This window comes from Rhinoraja longicauda, chromosome 11, assembly GCF_053455715.1.
Source record: "Rhinoraja longicauda isolate Sanriku21f chromosome 11, sRhiLon1.1, whole genome shotgun sequence".
NCBI lineage: Eukaryota > Metazoa > Chordata > Chondrichthyes > Rajiformes > Arhynchobatidae > Rhinoraja > Rhinoraja longicauda.
The window spans coordinates 11875603-11892846 of record NC_135963.1 but is presented as its reverse complement, the minus strand read 5'-3'; the positions used below and the strand labels follow the sequence as shown (position 1 = coordinate 11892846).

The window sequence follows — 17244 nt, the reverse complement described above, 5'->3', positions numbered from 1 at the left end:
AATGGTTGATCAATCTGCTTGGCCCAATGTTAGTTCATATTGAAAGTTAATTGCTGTTTACAAAATGTTCCTGATATAAATGCACAAATTATCAGATTTACTGAATTCACTATCACAATTTGCCACGGGGTGGATATCTTAAGTTCATGTCTGTTAAATCCCCAGCAAACACAGTACACTAATCACTAATTTGGTTTTTTTTAATTGCCATTTTCGGGAAATTCTTTTTTTTTTTTAAAGTCAGTGCAAAGAACTCTAGTTTAGTTAGCAAAAATCGCTGCTTCCTCTCTTCAGCCATCGTTGCACTCACCCGAACCCGCAGCTCGATTTTAACTGTGTTGTCCATTAAAAAGAGCCCCAATCGTTTTCAATTCTGCTGACAAAACAGATTGGAACTGCTCCAACTCTGAAAATGTTACATGACTATCCAAACAGAAATTGGATTTAAGCCACTCATTTACCCCAATGAAGAGAACTGATTCTGCAGGAGGAATTAAATATTGATGAATGTAGAACTATTGATGAAAAGTGTGGCAATTTCAGGCAGAATCATATATTAATTACAAGATCAACCCTTTGAACTATAGAGCATCCCCCCCCCCCCCCCCCCAAGGATAGGATATCAAACAAATGAAAGCTTGTTGAATACAGAAAACAGCAGATCAAAAAGTCATGCTGTTTCTCATTCTTATCTCACATCACCTAGTGGATCTTTCCAACTAAGAAATATACATGAACTTTAGTATTTGGTTATCAGCATTGCAGAACCTTTATTTATTTAAAAAACTAAAAATCCAATTATAAAAGTGCCTGTTTCCAGGATAGCATTTTCTGTCAGCGATATAAGCAGAGATGTTTGCCAACTAAACTAGAGTTCTTTGCACTGGCTGTTTTAAAAGAATTTCCTAAAAAATGGCATTTCTTACTCGATGATTAGTGTAGTGCGTTTGCAATTAAACTGGTGATTTAACAGACGTGAACTTAAGATATCCACACTTGGCAGATTGTGACACTGAATTCAGTAAATCTGATAATTTGTGCGTTTGTACCAGGAAAATGGTGTAAAAAGCAATTAGCTTTCAACTCCCGTACGCTAGAATGATAGGCACCCATCCCTGAAGGAATGTAATAGACTTTGAGGATGGGAATCTATCTGTCACATGTTGGTCAGGCCAATGCTCCATCACAGCCCACATGGTTGATTCCACATGTCTCATTACGTAAAAGAGAAAGAAGCTGTCAGTTGATCATGAGATTACCTTGCCTTGGAATAAAAAAATAAATGCTGTCGCATTGGCACGACTGACTGCCCACAAATAAAAATGTTCAAAGGGAAGCATGCTTACTTTATGAAGAAACAAGGAACTGCAGATGCTGGTTTACAAAAAGGAACGCAAAATGCTGGAGTAACTCAGCAAGATCCACTCCAAAACCAGCAACCCTATCCTCATGCACAGCACTGCCCTGGAGGAGGTAGAAACATTCACATACCGGGGCAGTGTTGTGGACACCACCGGAGGGGCAGATGCAGACATTAAAAACAGAATCAATAAGGCTAGGGTGGTGCTTAACATGCTCAGGAAGATCTGGAGCTCAAAATACATCTCAATCAACACCAAAATACGCATCTTTAACTCAAATGTGAAGCTGGTAATGCTGTATGGATCAGAGACATGGAAAACAACAAAACACACAACAAACAGGCTGCAAACATTCATTAACACCTGCCTCAGGAGAATACTAAACATCTGGAGGAGAAACAAAGCAATGTGGACCTATGGAAAAGAACAAGCCAGGATCCCATTGATTTACAAATTCGAAGGAGAAAATGGAGATGGATTGGACACACCCTCAGAAAACCTGCCACAAACATCACCCGGAAAGCCCTGAAATGGAACCCCCAAGGAAAAAGGAAAAGAGGTCGACCCAAGAACAGCTGGGGAAGAGGTGTCCAGGCAGAAATGTCTGGGAGTGGGCTCAACTGGGGAAATCTCGAAAGAACTGCCAACAACCGAGTGAGGTGGAGGACATTTGTCAATGGCCTTTGCTCCCAAGAGGAGCAAAGGGCTTAAGAAGAAGAACTCAGCAAGTCATGGAGATAGACACAAAAGGCTGGAGAAACTCAGCAGGACAGGCAGTATCTCTGGATAGAAGAAATGGGTGACATTTTGGGTCAAGACCCTTCTTCAGAATGAGTCAGAGGAGGGGGAAACGAGAGATAAGGAAGGGTAAGGTGTGAAATCGAGAGAACAAAGGTGGTGTGGATCAAGGAAAATGTAAAATAGATCATTGTTAGCAAGGGGAAAGTGACAACGAGGCATACAAAGTAAATTTTAAATAGGAGGAAAGTCAAACGAGTCAGAGAACTAGGAAGGGGGGGGGGGTTATTTTTGGAGAACATTTTTGGAGGTGATGTTTTGGGTCCCGACCCATGTCCAGAGATGCTGCCTGACTCGCTGAATTACTCCAGCACTGTGTACTTTGTGTCCTGAGCTTACTTTATTACTTTTAACCAAACTATAAGAGAGTTTTGTTAAAATTATAGAGTGCAGTTCATAAGTAAATCTTCATTTTGGGAGCATATGCAATTCAAATGTTTTGCAACTCCACCTTAAATTACAAATATTAGATCAAATTTAGTTTTCTTTAGTTAAGTTTTCTTGGGTTAAAAGATCAACAGTGAATTCATTTTGAAGGTTGAAGCTGATGTGCCCCAGGAGAAGTTTCAGAAGACAGATGCTTTCATCTTTGTTTTGGGTGTTCACTGAAAGAATGTCACGCCTATAATTATAAAACAAAACAAAATATTTCAAACATGCCTTTGTTTGAATTTGTCTTTTCAAACACATGATATTTCCTGTAAATAAAATCTCAGGACTACATACCTGGAATTCCATTCAATCTTTTGAAAATCCGTCAATGTTCGATAACCGTTGCAGAAAAAAATACATATCTTTGCACTTAAATAATGGAACAGAATTTGAAATATCGTGAAACTCGTTACCGAAACAACCAGCCAGTCAAGTGAACCCATCACAGCTGCAAGAAAATTAAAAAGTGATAAAATATTTCAAGTAAACTTAAGACAGTTAACAAATTAATCAAAGAGCCCAATGCTACATTTGTTTATGTTCATATTTTAGATATCTTAGCACGGGGTATAATACCACAGTAGTTCAGCTTCAAGACTAATGTCTACCGGCAAGTTATGTGGATAAATGTTTAAAATCCACCATGGCAACTGGAGAATATAAATTAAATGAATAAATAAATCTGGTATTTATGATAAAGGTTTCGCATCTGTAATGACAATCGGTGGCTACAAAACTGACAGCGTGATCAGCTGGGAAAATGCCTTTATACGGGGCCGGGGTGGGGGAAATTTCCATTCTCACTGGTACAGGCCTATCAACGTGGTTAGACACAAAAAACTCAGAGTCTGACAGCATCTCTGGAGAAAAGGAATAGGTGACATTACTCCAGCTTTTTGTGTCTGCCTTTGGTTTAAACCAGCATCTGCAGTGTCTTCTTATATATTCTATCAACGTGGTTGACGGTTAATGCCTCTGTGGAATGAATTAGTTTGTTCTTGGGATGTTTAAGAACCGATGATAATGTTGGCCTTGTAATATACTTATCCAATGAACAAATAATTTAAAAAAATGTATACCCAGTTTCACCTGTAAGCAAGTGCGGTCTCACACATCTGCAGTTATTTTCTTATACTTCTTACACTTATGTACAAGTGTTACTTCCCAAAGCATTAACCTGGTCCCTCCATTTGACTGGACCAAAACTTAGCAATCCCGATCCAAAACATCACCTGTCCATTCACTCCCCAGACGCTGCCAAACCCAGCGAGTTCCCCCAGGACTTTGCATTTTGCGAACACAGATAATGTATGAGGCCCAGCAGGAAACAAGGTTGATAAGATTATCCAGATTATGTACGAGCGTACTTGAACTATATATGGGTCGCTCCCTTGGACTTTGCTGCCAACAACCTAGGGAAAAAAACCTTGTAGCTCCAAATTTCCCCCGGCAATGTTGGAAGAGTAACAACATTTACCATATGAACACAAGAAGAGTAGGAATATCCCCTCTCTTCATTCCAGAGAGAGAGAAAAAAAAAACAGTACAGGCAGATCCACAAAGCGTTGGCAACTGTTTTGGAAGATTGCATTCTGAGACAATGGGTCAACCATTCCTTCTATCCAGAGATACTGCCTGTCCCACTGAGTTACTCCAGCATTTTGTGTCTATCGTCGGTCAGAAACATGACATGACTGACTAACCTCTGACCAATAACACCCTGGCCACTCTCATATTTCAATCCTGGCATCAGGATGCCCAAAAACTGTGACGTCCAGGTTCAGGAGCAGCTTCATCCCTACAACTACATCCCTACAAACACTACAGCTTCCAAATAGGCTCTGAACTTTCGAAATGGGGGCATTAGTTTTGACTTTGCACTACTATTGTCTATTTATTCGTCCATTTTATTTTACAATACAATACGATAGAACTTTATTTATCCCAGGAGGGAAATTGATCTGCCAACAGTCACAAAGTCACGCAATAAATGAAACATGACGAGTGGAAAGGATTGGGGATGTGCAAAGATTGGGGGGGGGGGGGGGGGGGGGGGGGAGGAGTCAGTATATATACACTTAATTTTTGTTTTTTATTAAGGGTTTTACAGAGCAAGATGTTTACATATCTGTTGTGCTGCTGCAAGTAAGAATTTAATTGCTCCATTTCAGGACATACGAGAATAAAACATTCTTGAGATGCCAAACTACAGTGCCCTCCATAATGTTTGGGACAAAGACCCACCATTTATTTATTTGCCTCTGTACTCCACAATTTGAGATTTGTAATAGAAAAAAATCACATGCAGTTAAAGTGCACATTGTCAGATTTTAATAAAGGCCATTTTTGTACATTTTGGTTTCACCATGTAGAAATTACAGCTGTGTTTATGCATGGTCCCTCATTTCAGGGCACCATAATGTTTGGGACACATGGCTTCACAGGCGTTTGTAATTACTCAGGTGTGTTTAATTGCCTCCTCCTTAGCTCTCAGCACCTAGTCTTTTCTCCAGTTTCCATTACCTTTGGAAACTTTTATTGCTGTTTATCTACATGAGGACCAAAGTTGTGCCAATGATAGTCAAAGAAGCCATTATGAGACCGAGAAACAAGAATAAGACTGATAGACATCAGCCGAACCTTAGGCTTACCAAAATCAACTGTTTGGAACATCAGTAAGAAGAAAGAGAACACTGGTGAGCTTACTAATCGCAAAGGGACTGGCAGGCCAAGGAAGACCTTCACAGCTGATGACAGAAGAATTCTCTCTATAATAAAGAAAAATCCCCAAACACCTGTCCAACAGATCAGAAACACTCTTCAGGAATCAGATGTGAATTTGTCAATGACCACTGTCCACAGAAGACTTCATGAACAGAAATACAGAGGCTACACTGCAAGATGCAATCCACTAGTTAGCCGCAAAAATAAGATGGCCAGGTTACAGTTTAACAAGAAGTACTTAAAAGAGCAACCACAGTTTTGGAAAAAGGCCTTGTGGACAGATGAGATGAAGATTAACTTATATCAGAGTGATGGCAAGAACAAAGTATGGAAGAGAGAAGGAACTGCCCAAGATCCAAAGCATACCACCTCATCTGTGAAACACGGTGGTGTTATGGCCTGGGCATGTATCGCTGCTGAAGGTACTGGCTCACTTATCTTCATTGATGATACAACTGCTGATGGTAGTAGCATAATGAATTCAGAAGTGTATAGACACATCCTATCTGATCAAGTTCAAACAAATGCCTCAAAACATTGGCCGGTGGTTCATTCTACAGCAAGACAATGATCCCAAACATACTGCTAAAGCAACAAAGGAGTTTATCAAAGCTAAAAAATGGTCAATTCTGGAGTGGCCAAATCAATCACCCGATCTTTTATATGCTGAAGAGAAAAAAACTGAAGGGGACTAGCCCCTAAAACAAGCATAAGCTAAAGGTGGCTGCAATACAGGCCTGGAAGAGCATCACCAGAGAAGACTCCCAGCAATTGGTGATGTCCATGAATCGCAGACTTCAAGCAGTCATTGCATGCAAAGGATATGCAACAAAATACTAAACATGACTACTTTCATTTACATGACATTGCTGTGTCCCAAACATTATGGTGCCCTGAAATGGGGGGACTATGTATAAACACAGCTGTAATTTCTACATGGTGAAATGAAAATGTATAAAATTGGCCTTTATTAAAATCTGACAATGTGCACTTTAACCACATGTGATTTTTTTTTCTATTACAAATGTACAGAGGCAAATAAATAAATGATGGGTCTTTGTCCCAAACATTTTGGAGAGCACTGTAGGTGGGGCAATCAATTGGAATTGTCAACATTGGTAAATTTCCATAACTGCATTTGCCCTGACACCATCGTCTGCTCTGGTTTTGAGGAGAAAGTAATTTACCTCCACAAGAGTACTCCTCAATAGAATAAGCATCAAGTAAGAAGGTCCAACATCCCCACCTATTCACTAACCTGGCTGCTTCAATCTGCAGCCTGAACGTGCAGTCTCCCGCATACTGACGTCTACTGATTTGTACTCTTGGAGATTTTACTTAATTCCCAGAGACTTCTCAACAATGTTGACAACCGGAGGCGCAGATTTTGCATGGAGTTTAATGATGACGTTAATTAAGCTCGGTGTTGTCAGGAGGTTAACAAGAGACAGTCGATATGTTCAGTTAAAGGCAGAAAGCCTGCAGAATTATCACACGCCTCAACAAACTCAATGTACCGCACAAGGACATCAAAACTTTGCATTCAATCTAAGTAGCAGCATAAATTAGCAGCACTTGTCCACTGTAAAAATTCTCACACATCTACAAGTCCTTCCAGGGGCTTGCCTCTCCATATCTGTTATCCCTTACTCGCAAGTTGCATAATCTTCTTCAGCCCCATGTCCATAAACAATTCATCACATCTACACATAATTAACTGTAGTGGTATCACATAACAATAAATAATAATGCAGTCTTGATTTCATAAGATAGAAACATTCCAAAGATGAATGGTAACATATGGATTCAAATAGGAACAAATTAATACAAGGATATTAAAGAAAAATATTTGAATACTATTAAAACCCAATTTTACCAATTGTTGAAGTCAGGGCTTATCAAAAAATTATTGCGATTTTTAAAACTTGCCTACACCAAAACCATTCATTTTGAGAGGTTTGGCTTGCCTCAAATTAAGTTTAAATATCACAATTGGTGATATTCTAACACTCCCTCTAAAAGCTGCTGCGATATATACACCAACCATTGGGCAAAAAAAGATGCCCCTCAGGTCCCTTTTAAATCTACACCCTCTAGTGTACTCCCCTACCCTGGGAAAAGACTGGCTCTATCCATGCCCCTCATGATAAAATCATGTCTCCGCCTCCTACGCTTCGAGAAATAAAATCCTAGCCTATCCAGACCCTCCTTATAATTCAAACCTTGCAGACCCGATTACATCTTCATTAATCTTCTTTGCACCCATTCCATTTTAACGACGTAAGAACTCTTGTCCACAGAGGAAGATGACAGAGTTTATAAATATTTTAAGACAGAGGGTAACTAGATATTTGATAAGTAGAAACAAGGAATTGCAGGTGCAGGTTAATACAAAAAGCACCCAAAGTGTTGGAGTAACCGAAACATCACCTATCCATGTTCTCTAGAGATGTTACCCGACCTGCTGCACTTAGTTACTCCAGCATTTGGTGTGCTTTTTAGATATTTGATAAGCAAGGATATGAAAGTTTAGTTTAGTTTTAGTTTAGACATACAGCGCAAAAACAGGTCCTTCGGCCCAGCAAATCTGCGCCGACCAGCGATCGCCGTACACTAGCACTATTCTAGGGAAAATTTACCAAACCCAATTAACCTGCAAACCTGTACATCTTTGGAGCATGGGAGGAAATTGGCGAAAAGGGAGAATGTGACAAACTCCACACCGACAGCACCCGTAGTCAGGATCGAACCCAGGTGTCTGGCGCTGCAAGGCAGTAACTCTACTGCTGTGCCACCTTAAAAAGTTGCCACAGGTAGACATGAATGAGGTTGATGAGCTTACAATCAACTCATCTCTGATCTTATGAAGGTGGAAAACAAGCCAGCTTGTTCCCGTTTCTCATTCATTTGTATGTATGCATAATAAAATGTTGTTGACAGCTATTTATCTCACAAATCTGACTACCCACAAGGACATTCACATTACCCCTTCCATGCTGAACAGATATTTACTATCTGAAGCATTTGATAGCAACTTGTTTGCATAAGATAAAGCATAATTGGTTTTACAATGTTTATATTCGGCTTATTATCCAACAATTTAAGATCACAGAGACAGGCTGTCCTCACAATTGCTGCCAGCATAGCTGATAACTCAGTAAACAAACACAGATCTTCCCTATTCTGACAACTGCACTTCCTCTGCCTCAGACCTCAACCAAAACTCTGATTCTTTTGAAGAAAAATCAAAGCGGCACGGTGGCGCAGAGGTAGAGTTGCTGCCTTATAGCGAATGCAGCGCCGGAGACTCAGGTTCAATCCTGACTACGGGTGCTGTACTGTACGGAGTTTGTACGTTCTGCCCGTGACCTGCGCGGGTTTGCTCCGAGATCTTCGGTTTCCTCCCACACTCCAAAGACGTACAGGTTTGTAGGTTAATTGGCTGGGCAAATGTAAAAATTGTCCCTAGTGGGTGTAGGATAATGTTAATGTGTGGGGATCGCTGGGCGGCGCGGACCCGGTGGGCCGAAGGGCCTGTATCTGCGCTGTATCTCTAAATCTAAATCAAACCCATGTATTCCGATTAATTTTAAACTATTGTAACTATGTCAGCTACAACAAACTCAAAATACTTCCAGATAACTCTGTTTAAATACTAATTGAAAGATTGAAAGATACAGCAGGGAAACAGGACGTTCGGCCCACCGAGTCCATGTTGACCATCGACCACCCGTTCACACGAGTTCTATGTTATCCCACTTTTGCATATGCTCCCTTCACACGGGAGGGGGCAATTTATAGAGGCCAATTAACCTACAAACCAGCACATCTTTGGGATGTGGGAGGAAACCAGAGCACCCTGAGGAAACCCACGCAGTCACAGGGAGAATGTGCAAACTCCACACAGGCAGCACCTCGGGTCAGGATCGTACGTGGTTCTCTAGTGCTGAGTGAGATACAGCAGTTCTACCAGCTGCACTACTGTACTGTCGACTGATCTCTGGTTTGAATTAAGATGCTATCCTGTAATCTTTATTCCTACAATAAAAAAAATCTCAAATCAGTCATTCAACACTGGTAGGTAGAAGACCCATAAAAATATATCCACACACAGATTTACCAAATTCAGTTTGTTAATCAAGGATTCATTCTCATGTACCCACTATAACTTAACATTGCTCTTTGAAATTTGAGGGATGTAGCAGCAGCTAGTGTGATAGGAAAAAGTTAAATATTATACACTGGAATTTAGAAAGATGAGAGGAGATCTTATCGAAACGTATGATTATTAAGGGGTTGGACACGTTAGAGGCAGGAAACGTGTTCCCAATGTTGGGGGAGTCCAGAACATGGGGCCACAATTTAAGAATAAGGGCAGGCCATTTAGAACTGAGATGAGGAAAAACTTTTTCAGTCAAAGAGTTGTGAATCTGTGGAATTCTCTGCCTCAGAAGGCAGTGGAGGCCAATTCTCTGAATGCATTCAAGAGCGAGCTAGATAGAGCTCTTAAGGATAGCGGAGTCAGGGGGTATGGGGAGAAGGCAGGAACGGGGTACTGATTGAGAATGATCAGCCATGATCACATTGAATGGCGGTGCTGGCTCGAAGGGCCGAATGGCCTCCTCCTACACCTATTGTCTATAATATTGATAGCTGAATATAGCTTAATCTGTTTCTTAATATCTCAATGGCTAAGAAACCTGCAATGCTCTCGAGCACGATTCTGGATTCCAAAAATAAGTCTCAAGAATTACATTTTTCATCAAACAATCGTTGTTCGCTCTCTGCCACGTAGCTCCAAAAAAATTCTGCCAGAAACTAATGCTGGAGGTGTTGTATATTACTCCCCTGTCCATTCATCAAGAATATAATTCTTGGAAAGTTCAAAAAGAGAGAGAAAAAATTTCAACAATTCCCCCCAAACCAAGACTTCAACTTAAGCCATGCAAGTCCTTTTGGACGTGCAACCTAAACTTTAGCAACGCAAGTTCAAAGCTAAAGCTTGGAAACCAAACAAACTTTACAAGAAATGCAACAAAATTTCCAAAGGCCCAAAGTTTTGAATTATTTAGATCTTTCAATAAAGTTCAAGATCTGTTTGATGCTTCAAACAGCTCAGGGGGAATCTAAAAATGGCAATATAGAGACAGACACAGATACACTAGTGATTTAGAAGCTCTCCAAGGTATTTATTCACAAAATGCTGGAGTGACTCAGCAGGTCAGGCAGCATCTCAGGAGAGAAGGAATGGGCGACGTTTCGGGTCGAGACCCTTCTTCTGATCAGTCTGAAGAAGGGTCTCGACCCGAAACGTCACCCATTTCTTCTCTCCTGGGATGCTGCCTGACCTGTTGAGTTACTCCAGCATTTTGTGAATAAATACCTTCGATTTGTACCAGCATCTGCAGTTACTTTCTTACACTAGAAGCTCTCCAATGTGTGTCTATGGTTACTTTAAACAGGCTTTTGAACAAGGAACCACTTAATTATTTCTAAACAAAAATATGCCGCAGCAATATACCTCATTACTCCTTATATAATTAAGTGTGTATATGCAACCAACATGTTCACGTATCATCTTTGTGCAACACCATCCGATCCCCAATAATACTCAGGTCAATGGCACAGCTGGTAGAGCCATTGTCTCATAGTGTCAGAGAACAGGGTTTGTTTGATCCTGGCCCTGGGTGCTGTACCTGTAGAGTTTGTATATTCTCCCTAGGACCGCAAAGGTTTCCTCCAGATGTCGCGGTTTCCTCCCACATCCCAAAGACGTGCGGGTTTGTAGGTTAATTGCCCTTATTGCGCAAGGATTGGATGGGAAAGTAAGATAACAGAACGAGAGCGAACAGGAGATCCATGGACTCGGTGGGACAAAGGGCCAGTTTCCATGCTGCATTTCTAAATTCTAAACTAAACTCTAAACAAACAATCCACTGGAGGAACTCTATCGTTTGTGCAGCATCTGATGAGGGAAAAGGAACTGTTGAAACCCTGTGTCATGATGCCAATTCTTTCCCTCCCCACAGATTCTGCTTGTCCCGCTCAGTTTTTCCAGCAGGTTGTTTGTTGCTCTAGATTCCAGCATCTACAGTCACTATTGTCACACTGATCTCCAATAATCCTGGATTCCCTCTCCTTTAGTCCGTCAAGACCAGGACCTCTCTCGGACAGTACTTTATGCTCGCTAATGAACAGTGACCACTACACCTTATTGCAAACTATACAATGCCACCTTCCACTGGAATATTTGACTTGGCCGTATGAAATTGAACTCATGATCACCGGTTTCTACCTACACACGTTATAAGAAAATAATTAAATAATCCATAAAGTCTTATAGACTTTCCTCATCACAAACAACATCAATACTACGTGTAGAGATTGGCAAACTGCTTTACCCAAACAAGAGTGCACCATTTATTTCAAATTAGGGTGAAAAGGAGGAAAAAAATTGCAAGGACTTCTGAAAAAGAATCGGAGTGAAATTTTATTCACCAATCTGATTTGCCTTGTTGTATTGCAAACGTAATTAATACTGCAAACATAATCGCAAATGTAATTTTACCTGAGCGCTGATTAGAAGAAAACAGTTGTCCAGGCCATAGACCAAAATAAGTCAAGATTTTGATTGCTGCGTTCTATTTCCTGTAGGTCCAATCCGCTTTCCGTGTACACATGTCAAGCTAAAATAAGTGGAATTCAGGCAAAATAAAATTATGAAGTGCCACAATCTCCCTAATTTCTCTAGTCAGACTCCATTAAATGCATACATTTATAAATTTTAAATGTTTATCAATATTTAAATTTGTTTTCAAATCTTTAACTATGTTGTATTCAAAAGGAGATTTAATTCACCAAAATGGCAAGATTTAGTTGTAGGCCCAGAGATTAGTATAAATTCAGAAAACAAGAGGATATAGAGAAAACAAAAAATCAAGGAGCAAAAAGAAAACTATGAAGGCAAATTAATAAGACATAAAAGCTGGGCTAAAATCATTTCTATCAGTATATTAACAAGACAAAGTTAAAGTATAAACAGGACCGCCAGAAACAAACTTGGGAAAATGATAGAGGTAAACTGATATTCTTAATCAAACTTTACAGAAGATTATATATATATTATTTTTTAAATGGGTGGAATTAAATGCCTCTATCATTACTTGAGAATGAGTATTTGGCAAACTAATGGGACCAAAGGCAGACGAGTCCCCAGGACTCAATGGTTTGTATCCGAGAGACCTTAAAGAAGTGGCTACACAGATGCTGAACGAAGTAGGTTTGGAGATACCAAAGGATTGCCAATGTGATGCATGTACTCAGAGTGCAAGAAGAAAGTAGGTAACAATGGAATGGTGAGCCTGACATCTATTATTGGAAGAATGCTAGAATCAATTGTTAAGTCATAGCGGAACATTTGGAACGTTGCAATCTAATCAAGTCAAGGTGGAGCGAAGAACGAGATGCCCAGCAAACCAGAAACAAATCAATGACAGACAAAGCCTTCATGAAAATGATCAGCCATGATCACATTGAATGGCGGCTGGCTCGAAGGGCCGAATGGCCTACTCCTGCACCTATTGTCTATTGAAAAGGGAAATAATTTCCCACAGGCTCTTTGAGAAAGCAGCAGTTCATGGCAGGCAACCAAGAGATACAATTTGGAATATGCAAATGGTGTTATATACGTGCCACACGGATACCTACCATGCAAAGTAAGAGTATTGGGCATAATAATTAGCACTGACAAAAAAATGGCTCGCTAGCGGAACTCAACAACTATGTTTACGGGGTCATTTTCAGATTGACAACCTGCAAAAAGTGGTGTGCCATAGGGATCAGTGATTTAAGTCTGAAGAAGGGTCTTGACCCGAAACGTCACCTATTCCTTCTCTCCAGAAATACTGCCTGTCCTGCAGAGTTACTCCATCTTTTCGTGTCTATCTTCGGTTTAAACCATCATCTGCAATTCCTTCTTACACATTTACAAAATATTTTACTGATGTAGAGGAAGGATGCAAATGTACTGTTGCCAAATTGGTCAATTGCACAAAAGCAAGCTGCAAAGATGCAGCAAACATTTAACAGCAATACATTAATAGGTTAATGGGCGGGGCAAGGAGAATAACAGGGAAAAAAGTACCCTTTATTCAATTTGGTAGGACGAATGATGAAACAGGTTCTTATTTAATGGAAAAATGCAAAAAGACACGGCAGAGATTTATAGGTCCTTGTACATGAAACACAGCCAACACACAAGTGCAGCTGGTAATCAGAAATGTTAATGGAATGCTGGCTTTTATTTAAAGGGATAATAAAAACAAGCACTCCAAAAAGGATATGGTCTGCAGGAGATGTACTTAAAAAGCAAAAAATGAACAGGACAGTAAGTACTGCACAAAATAATGGTTTCATTCCACAGCATACAACTAAATTTGCTGCCATTTACAGATAAATTACCCCCACATTACAAATAGTGTAATAGCAAGAATTAACATGCGTAATATATATAGATATATATAGAATAGTTTCTTACTTAATCAGACAAAGTACAGAAAACAAAACTAAACAATTCATTCCAGACCTAAATCAACATCTGAACTAATTACAGTTCTGCTATATACTTGCACCTCCTAATGCATCTGAATCAACACATGGAGTCACCATATAGTCTTCTACTTTCAAAATGCCTGCAGTGCAAATCTAACCACACTCAATATTTTCTTCCAATAACCTTTTTGAGGCTTTTACGAATCTAAATTTGGTTTCACATACGACTTTCTGATGAACCTAGCTTCCTTTTCACCACAAAACTACCATTATTATTTAATAAATCAAGCAACTGCTTTTTTTCCCTCTCATAAAGTGAAAAGCACTTCAAGGACAGTGAGCTTTCTTACTCAGATGATTTTAGCCCTTTCTCCCTATCATGCAACAGTCGATTTTAAACTTGGTTCATCTTAGGCAGTGCTCTTGACTTAGGGTTTATTTTCCAGAGAGAACATAACTTTTTCCTGATCGATCCCCTGCCTGCAGGGTTTACCTGATCCCCTTCACCCACCTTCAAGCTAATGTATCCCACAGCCACCAAAAGCTTCCCCTCCATTCCATCTCCTGCCAACCTACGCCCTTCTCATTTTCATGTCCCTTTCTGCCTCCCCTCCAACCCTCCCCACACCTCCCTCCACCCCTTCCTACCCCATTTCCTTGTCCTTTTCTGCCTCCCCTCCCTCCCCCCTATCCTACCTTTTTGCTGAATACCCCCTTCTGTCATCCCACCCTTCCCCCTCATCTCACCCCCTCCCTACACCCTCATTCCTCCCTAACAACTTCCCCCAATCACCCCTCCCTCTCCCCCCTCATCCTTCCCTCTCCCATCCCTACCTCCCCTTCTTCCCTCAAGCCATCTCCTCACCCCTCCCCACTAATCCCTTGCCCATCCCTCACTCATGCCCTCATCCCTCCTCCTGCCCCTCTTCCATTCCCCTCTCCCCCTCACCCACCTCATTCCCCCCTCTTCCCCTCCCTCCCTCATTCCTCTATCCCCCTATCCCCCTCCCCCTCATTCCTCTATCCCCCTCATTCCTCTATCCCCCTCATTCCTCTATCCCCCCTCATTCCTCTTCCCCTCCATCACTCCTCTTCCCTCTCCCTCTCATTCCTCTTCCTCTTCCCCTCCCTCCCTCTCCCCCTCATTCCTCTTCCCCTCCCTCCCTCATTCCTCTTCCCTCTCCCCCCCCTACCCCTCCATACCCCTCTCCCCCCCCTACCCCTCCATACCCCCTCTCCCCCCCCCAAGGCCTGCAACCACCTCTCTTCACCTGGGGCTGGGGCTGAGGCGGTGGCGGCGGCGGCGGCGTCCGCTGGGGAACAGGCTCTCGGTGCTGGGAGGGGAAGGAGGAGGGGGAGGAGGAAAGGTGGCGGCGTGTCTCTCCTTCCTTCCTTCTCCTCCTCCTCCTCTTCCATCACAGACGGCAACAGGAGAGGGGAGGGAGGGAGGGAGGGGAGAGAGTGAGGAGAGTGAGGGGGGAAGAGTGAGGGGGGGAGAGTGAGGGGGGGAGAGAGTGAGTGAGGGGGGAGAGAGTGAGGGGGAGAGAGTGAGGGGGGGAGAGTGAGGGGGGGGAGAGAGTGAGGAGGGGAGAGTGAGGGGGGAGAGAGTGAGGGGGAGAGAGAGTGAGTGAGGGGGGAGAGAGTGAGGGGGAGAGAGTGAGGGGGAGAGAGTGAGGGGGGGGAGAGTGAGGGGGGGAGAGAGTGAGGGGGGGAGAGAGTGAGGGGGGAGAGAGTGAGGGGGGGAGAGAGTGAGGGGGGGAGAGAGTGAGGGGTGAGAGTGAGGGGGGGAGAGTGAGGGGGGAGAGAGTGAGGGGGGAGAGTGAGGGGGGAGAGAGTGAGGGGGGAGAGAGTGAGGGGGGAGAGAGTGAGGGGGGAGAGTGAGAGGGGGATAGAGTGAGGGGGGGGAGAGTGAGGAGGGGAGAGTGAGGGGGGGAGAGTGAGGGGGGAGAGAGTGAGGGGGGGAGAGTGAGGGGGAGGAGAGTGAGGGGGGAGAGAGTGAGGGGGGGAGAGAGTGAGGGGGGAGATAGTGAGGGGGGAGATAGTGAGGGGGAGAGAGTGAGGGGGAGAGAGTGAGGGGGGAGAGAGTGAGGGGGGAGAGAGTGAGGGGGGAGAGAGTGAGGGGGGAGAGAGTGAGGGGGGAGAGAGTGAGGGGGGGAGAGTGAGGGGGAGGGGAGTGAGGGGGAGGGAGAGTGAGGGGGGGAGAGAGTGAGGGGGGGAGAGTGAGGGGGAGGGGAGTGAGGGGGAGGGAGAGTGAGGGGGGAGAGAGTGAGGGGGGAGATAGTGAGGGGGGAGAGAGTGAGGGGGGAGAGAGTGAGGGAGAGAGTGAGGGGGGGGAGAGTGAGGGGGAGGGGAGTGAGGGGGAGAGAGTGAGGGGGGAGAGAGTGAGGGGGGAGAGAGTGAGGGGGGAGAGAGTGAGGGGGGAGAGAGTGAGGGGAGAGAGTGAGGGGGAGAGTGAGGGGGGAGAGTGAGGGGGGGGAGAGTGAGGGGGGAGAGAGTGAGAGGGGAGAGTGAGGGGGGAGAGAGTGAGGGGGGAGAGAGTGAGGGGGAGAGAGTGAGGGGGGAGAGAGTGAGGGGGGGAGAGTGAGGGGGAGGGGAGTGAGGGGGAGGAGAGTGAGGGGGGGAGAGAGTGAGGGGGGGGAGAGTGAGGGGGAGGGGAGTGAGGGGGGGGAGAGTGAGGGGGGAGAGTGAGGGGGAGAGTGAGGGGGGAGAGAGTGAGGGGGGAGAGAGTGAGGGGGGAGAGAGTGAGGGGGGGTGAGAGTGAGGGGGGAGAGAGTGAGGGGGGAGAGAGTGAGGGGGGGGGGAGAGTGAGGGGGTGAGAGTGAGGGGGGGTGAGGTGAGGGGGGGGGGAGTGAGGGGGGGGGAGTGTGAGGGGGGGAGAGTGTGGGGGGAGAGAGTGAGGGGGGAGAGAGTGAGGGGGGGAGAGAGTGAGGGGGGGTGAGTGAGGGGGGGAGAGAGTGAGGGGGGGAGAGAGTGAGGGGGGAGAGAGTGAGGGGGGGAGAGTGAGGGGGAGGGGAGTGAGGGGGAGGGAGAGTGAGGGGGAGAGAGTGAGGGGGGGGAGAGAGTGAGGGGCGGGGAGAGTGAGGGGGAGGGGGAGTGAGGGGGAGGGAGAGTGAGGGGGGAGAGTGCGTCCCCCTCCCCGCTTCCTCAGCCAGAGCCCGGGCTCCTGTGAAGAGTCGTTACCCGCCAACACGCTGCTGCCGCCGCCGCCATCGACGGACACAAGTGGATCTGACTCTGAGGTAAAAGTCAACCAAAGTTGGGAGAGTGAGGCCCCCCCGGCCCGCACCCAGCCCCTCATCCTCATCCTCACCTCACCTCACCTCGTCCTGTATTGCTCAGCAGCTGCCCTCCTCCTCCTCCACCTCCACCACCACGATCT

The 17244-nt window shown here is 44.2% G+C and overlaps 1 protein-coding gene across 2 annotated transcripts in view; it reads right to left on the bottom strand.

Annotated features, from left to right (window-relative positions):
- tlcd4a (TLC domain containing 4a) overlaps positions 1-17219 on the bottom strand; it is a 45963-nt gene extending 28744 nt beyond the window's left edge. The window contains exons 1-3 of one of the 2 annotated variants that reach the window (XM_078408274.1): positions 17181-17219; positions 11884-12001; positions 2886-3039 (exon numbers count right to left, since the gene is read on the bottom strand). In XM_078408274.1, coding sequence (XP_078264400.1) covers positions 2886-3034 — 149 coding nt within the window. In that variant the 5' untranslated portion in view covers positions 3035-3039; positions 11884-12001; positions 17181-17219. Of the gene's footprint in view, positions 1-2885; positions 3040-11883; positions 12002-15136; positions 15217-17180 lie in introns of those variants that run through there. The other variant, XM_078408272.1, reaches the window with a different exon arrangement.
- Between the last annotated feature and the right edge of the window lie 25 nt (positions 17220-17244).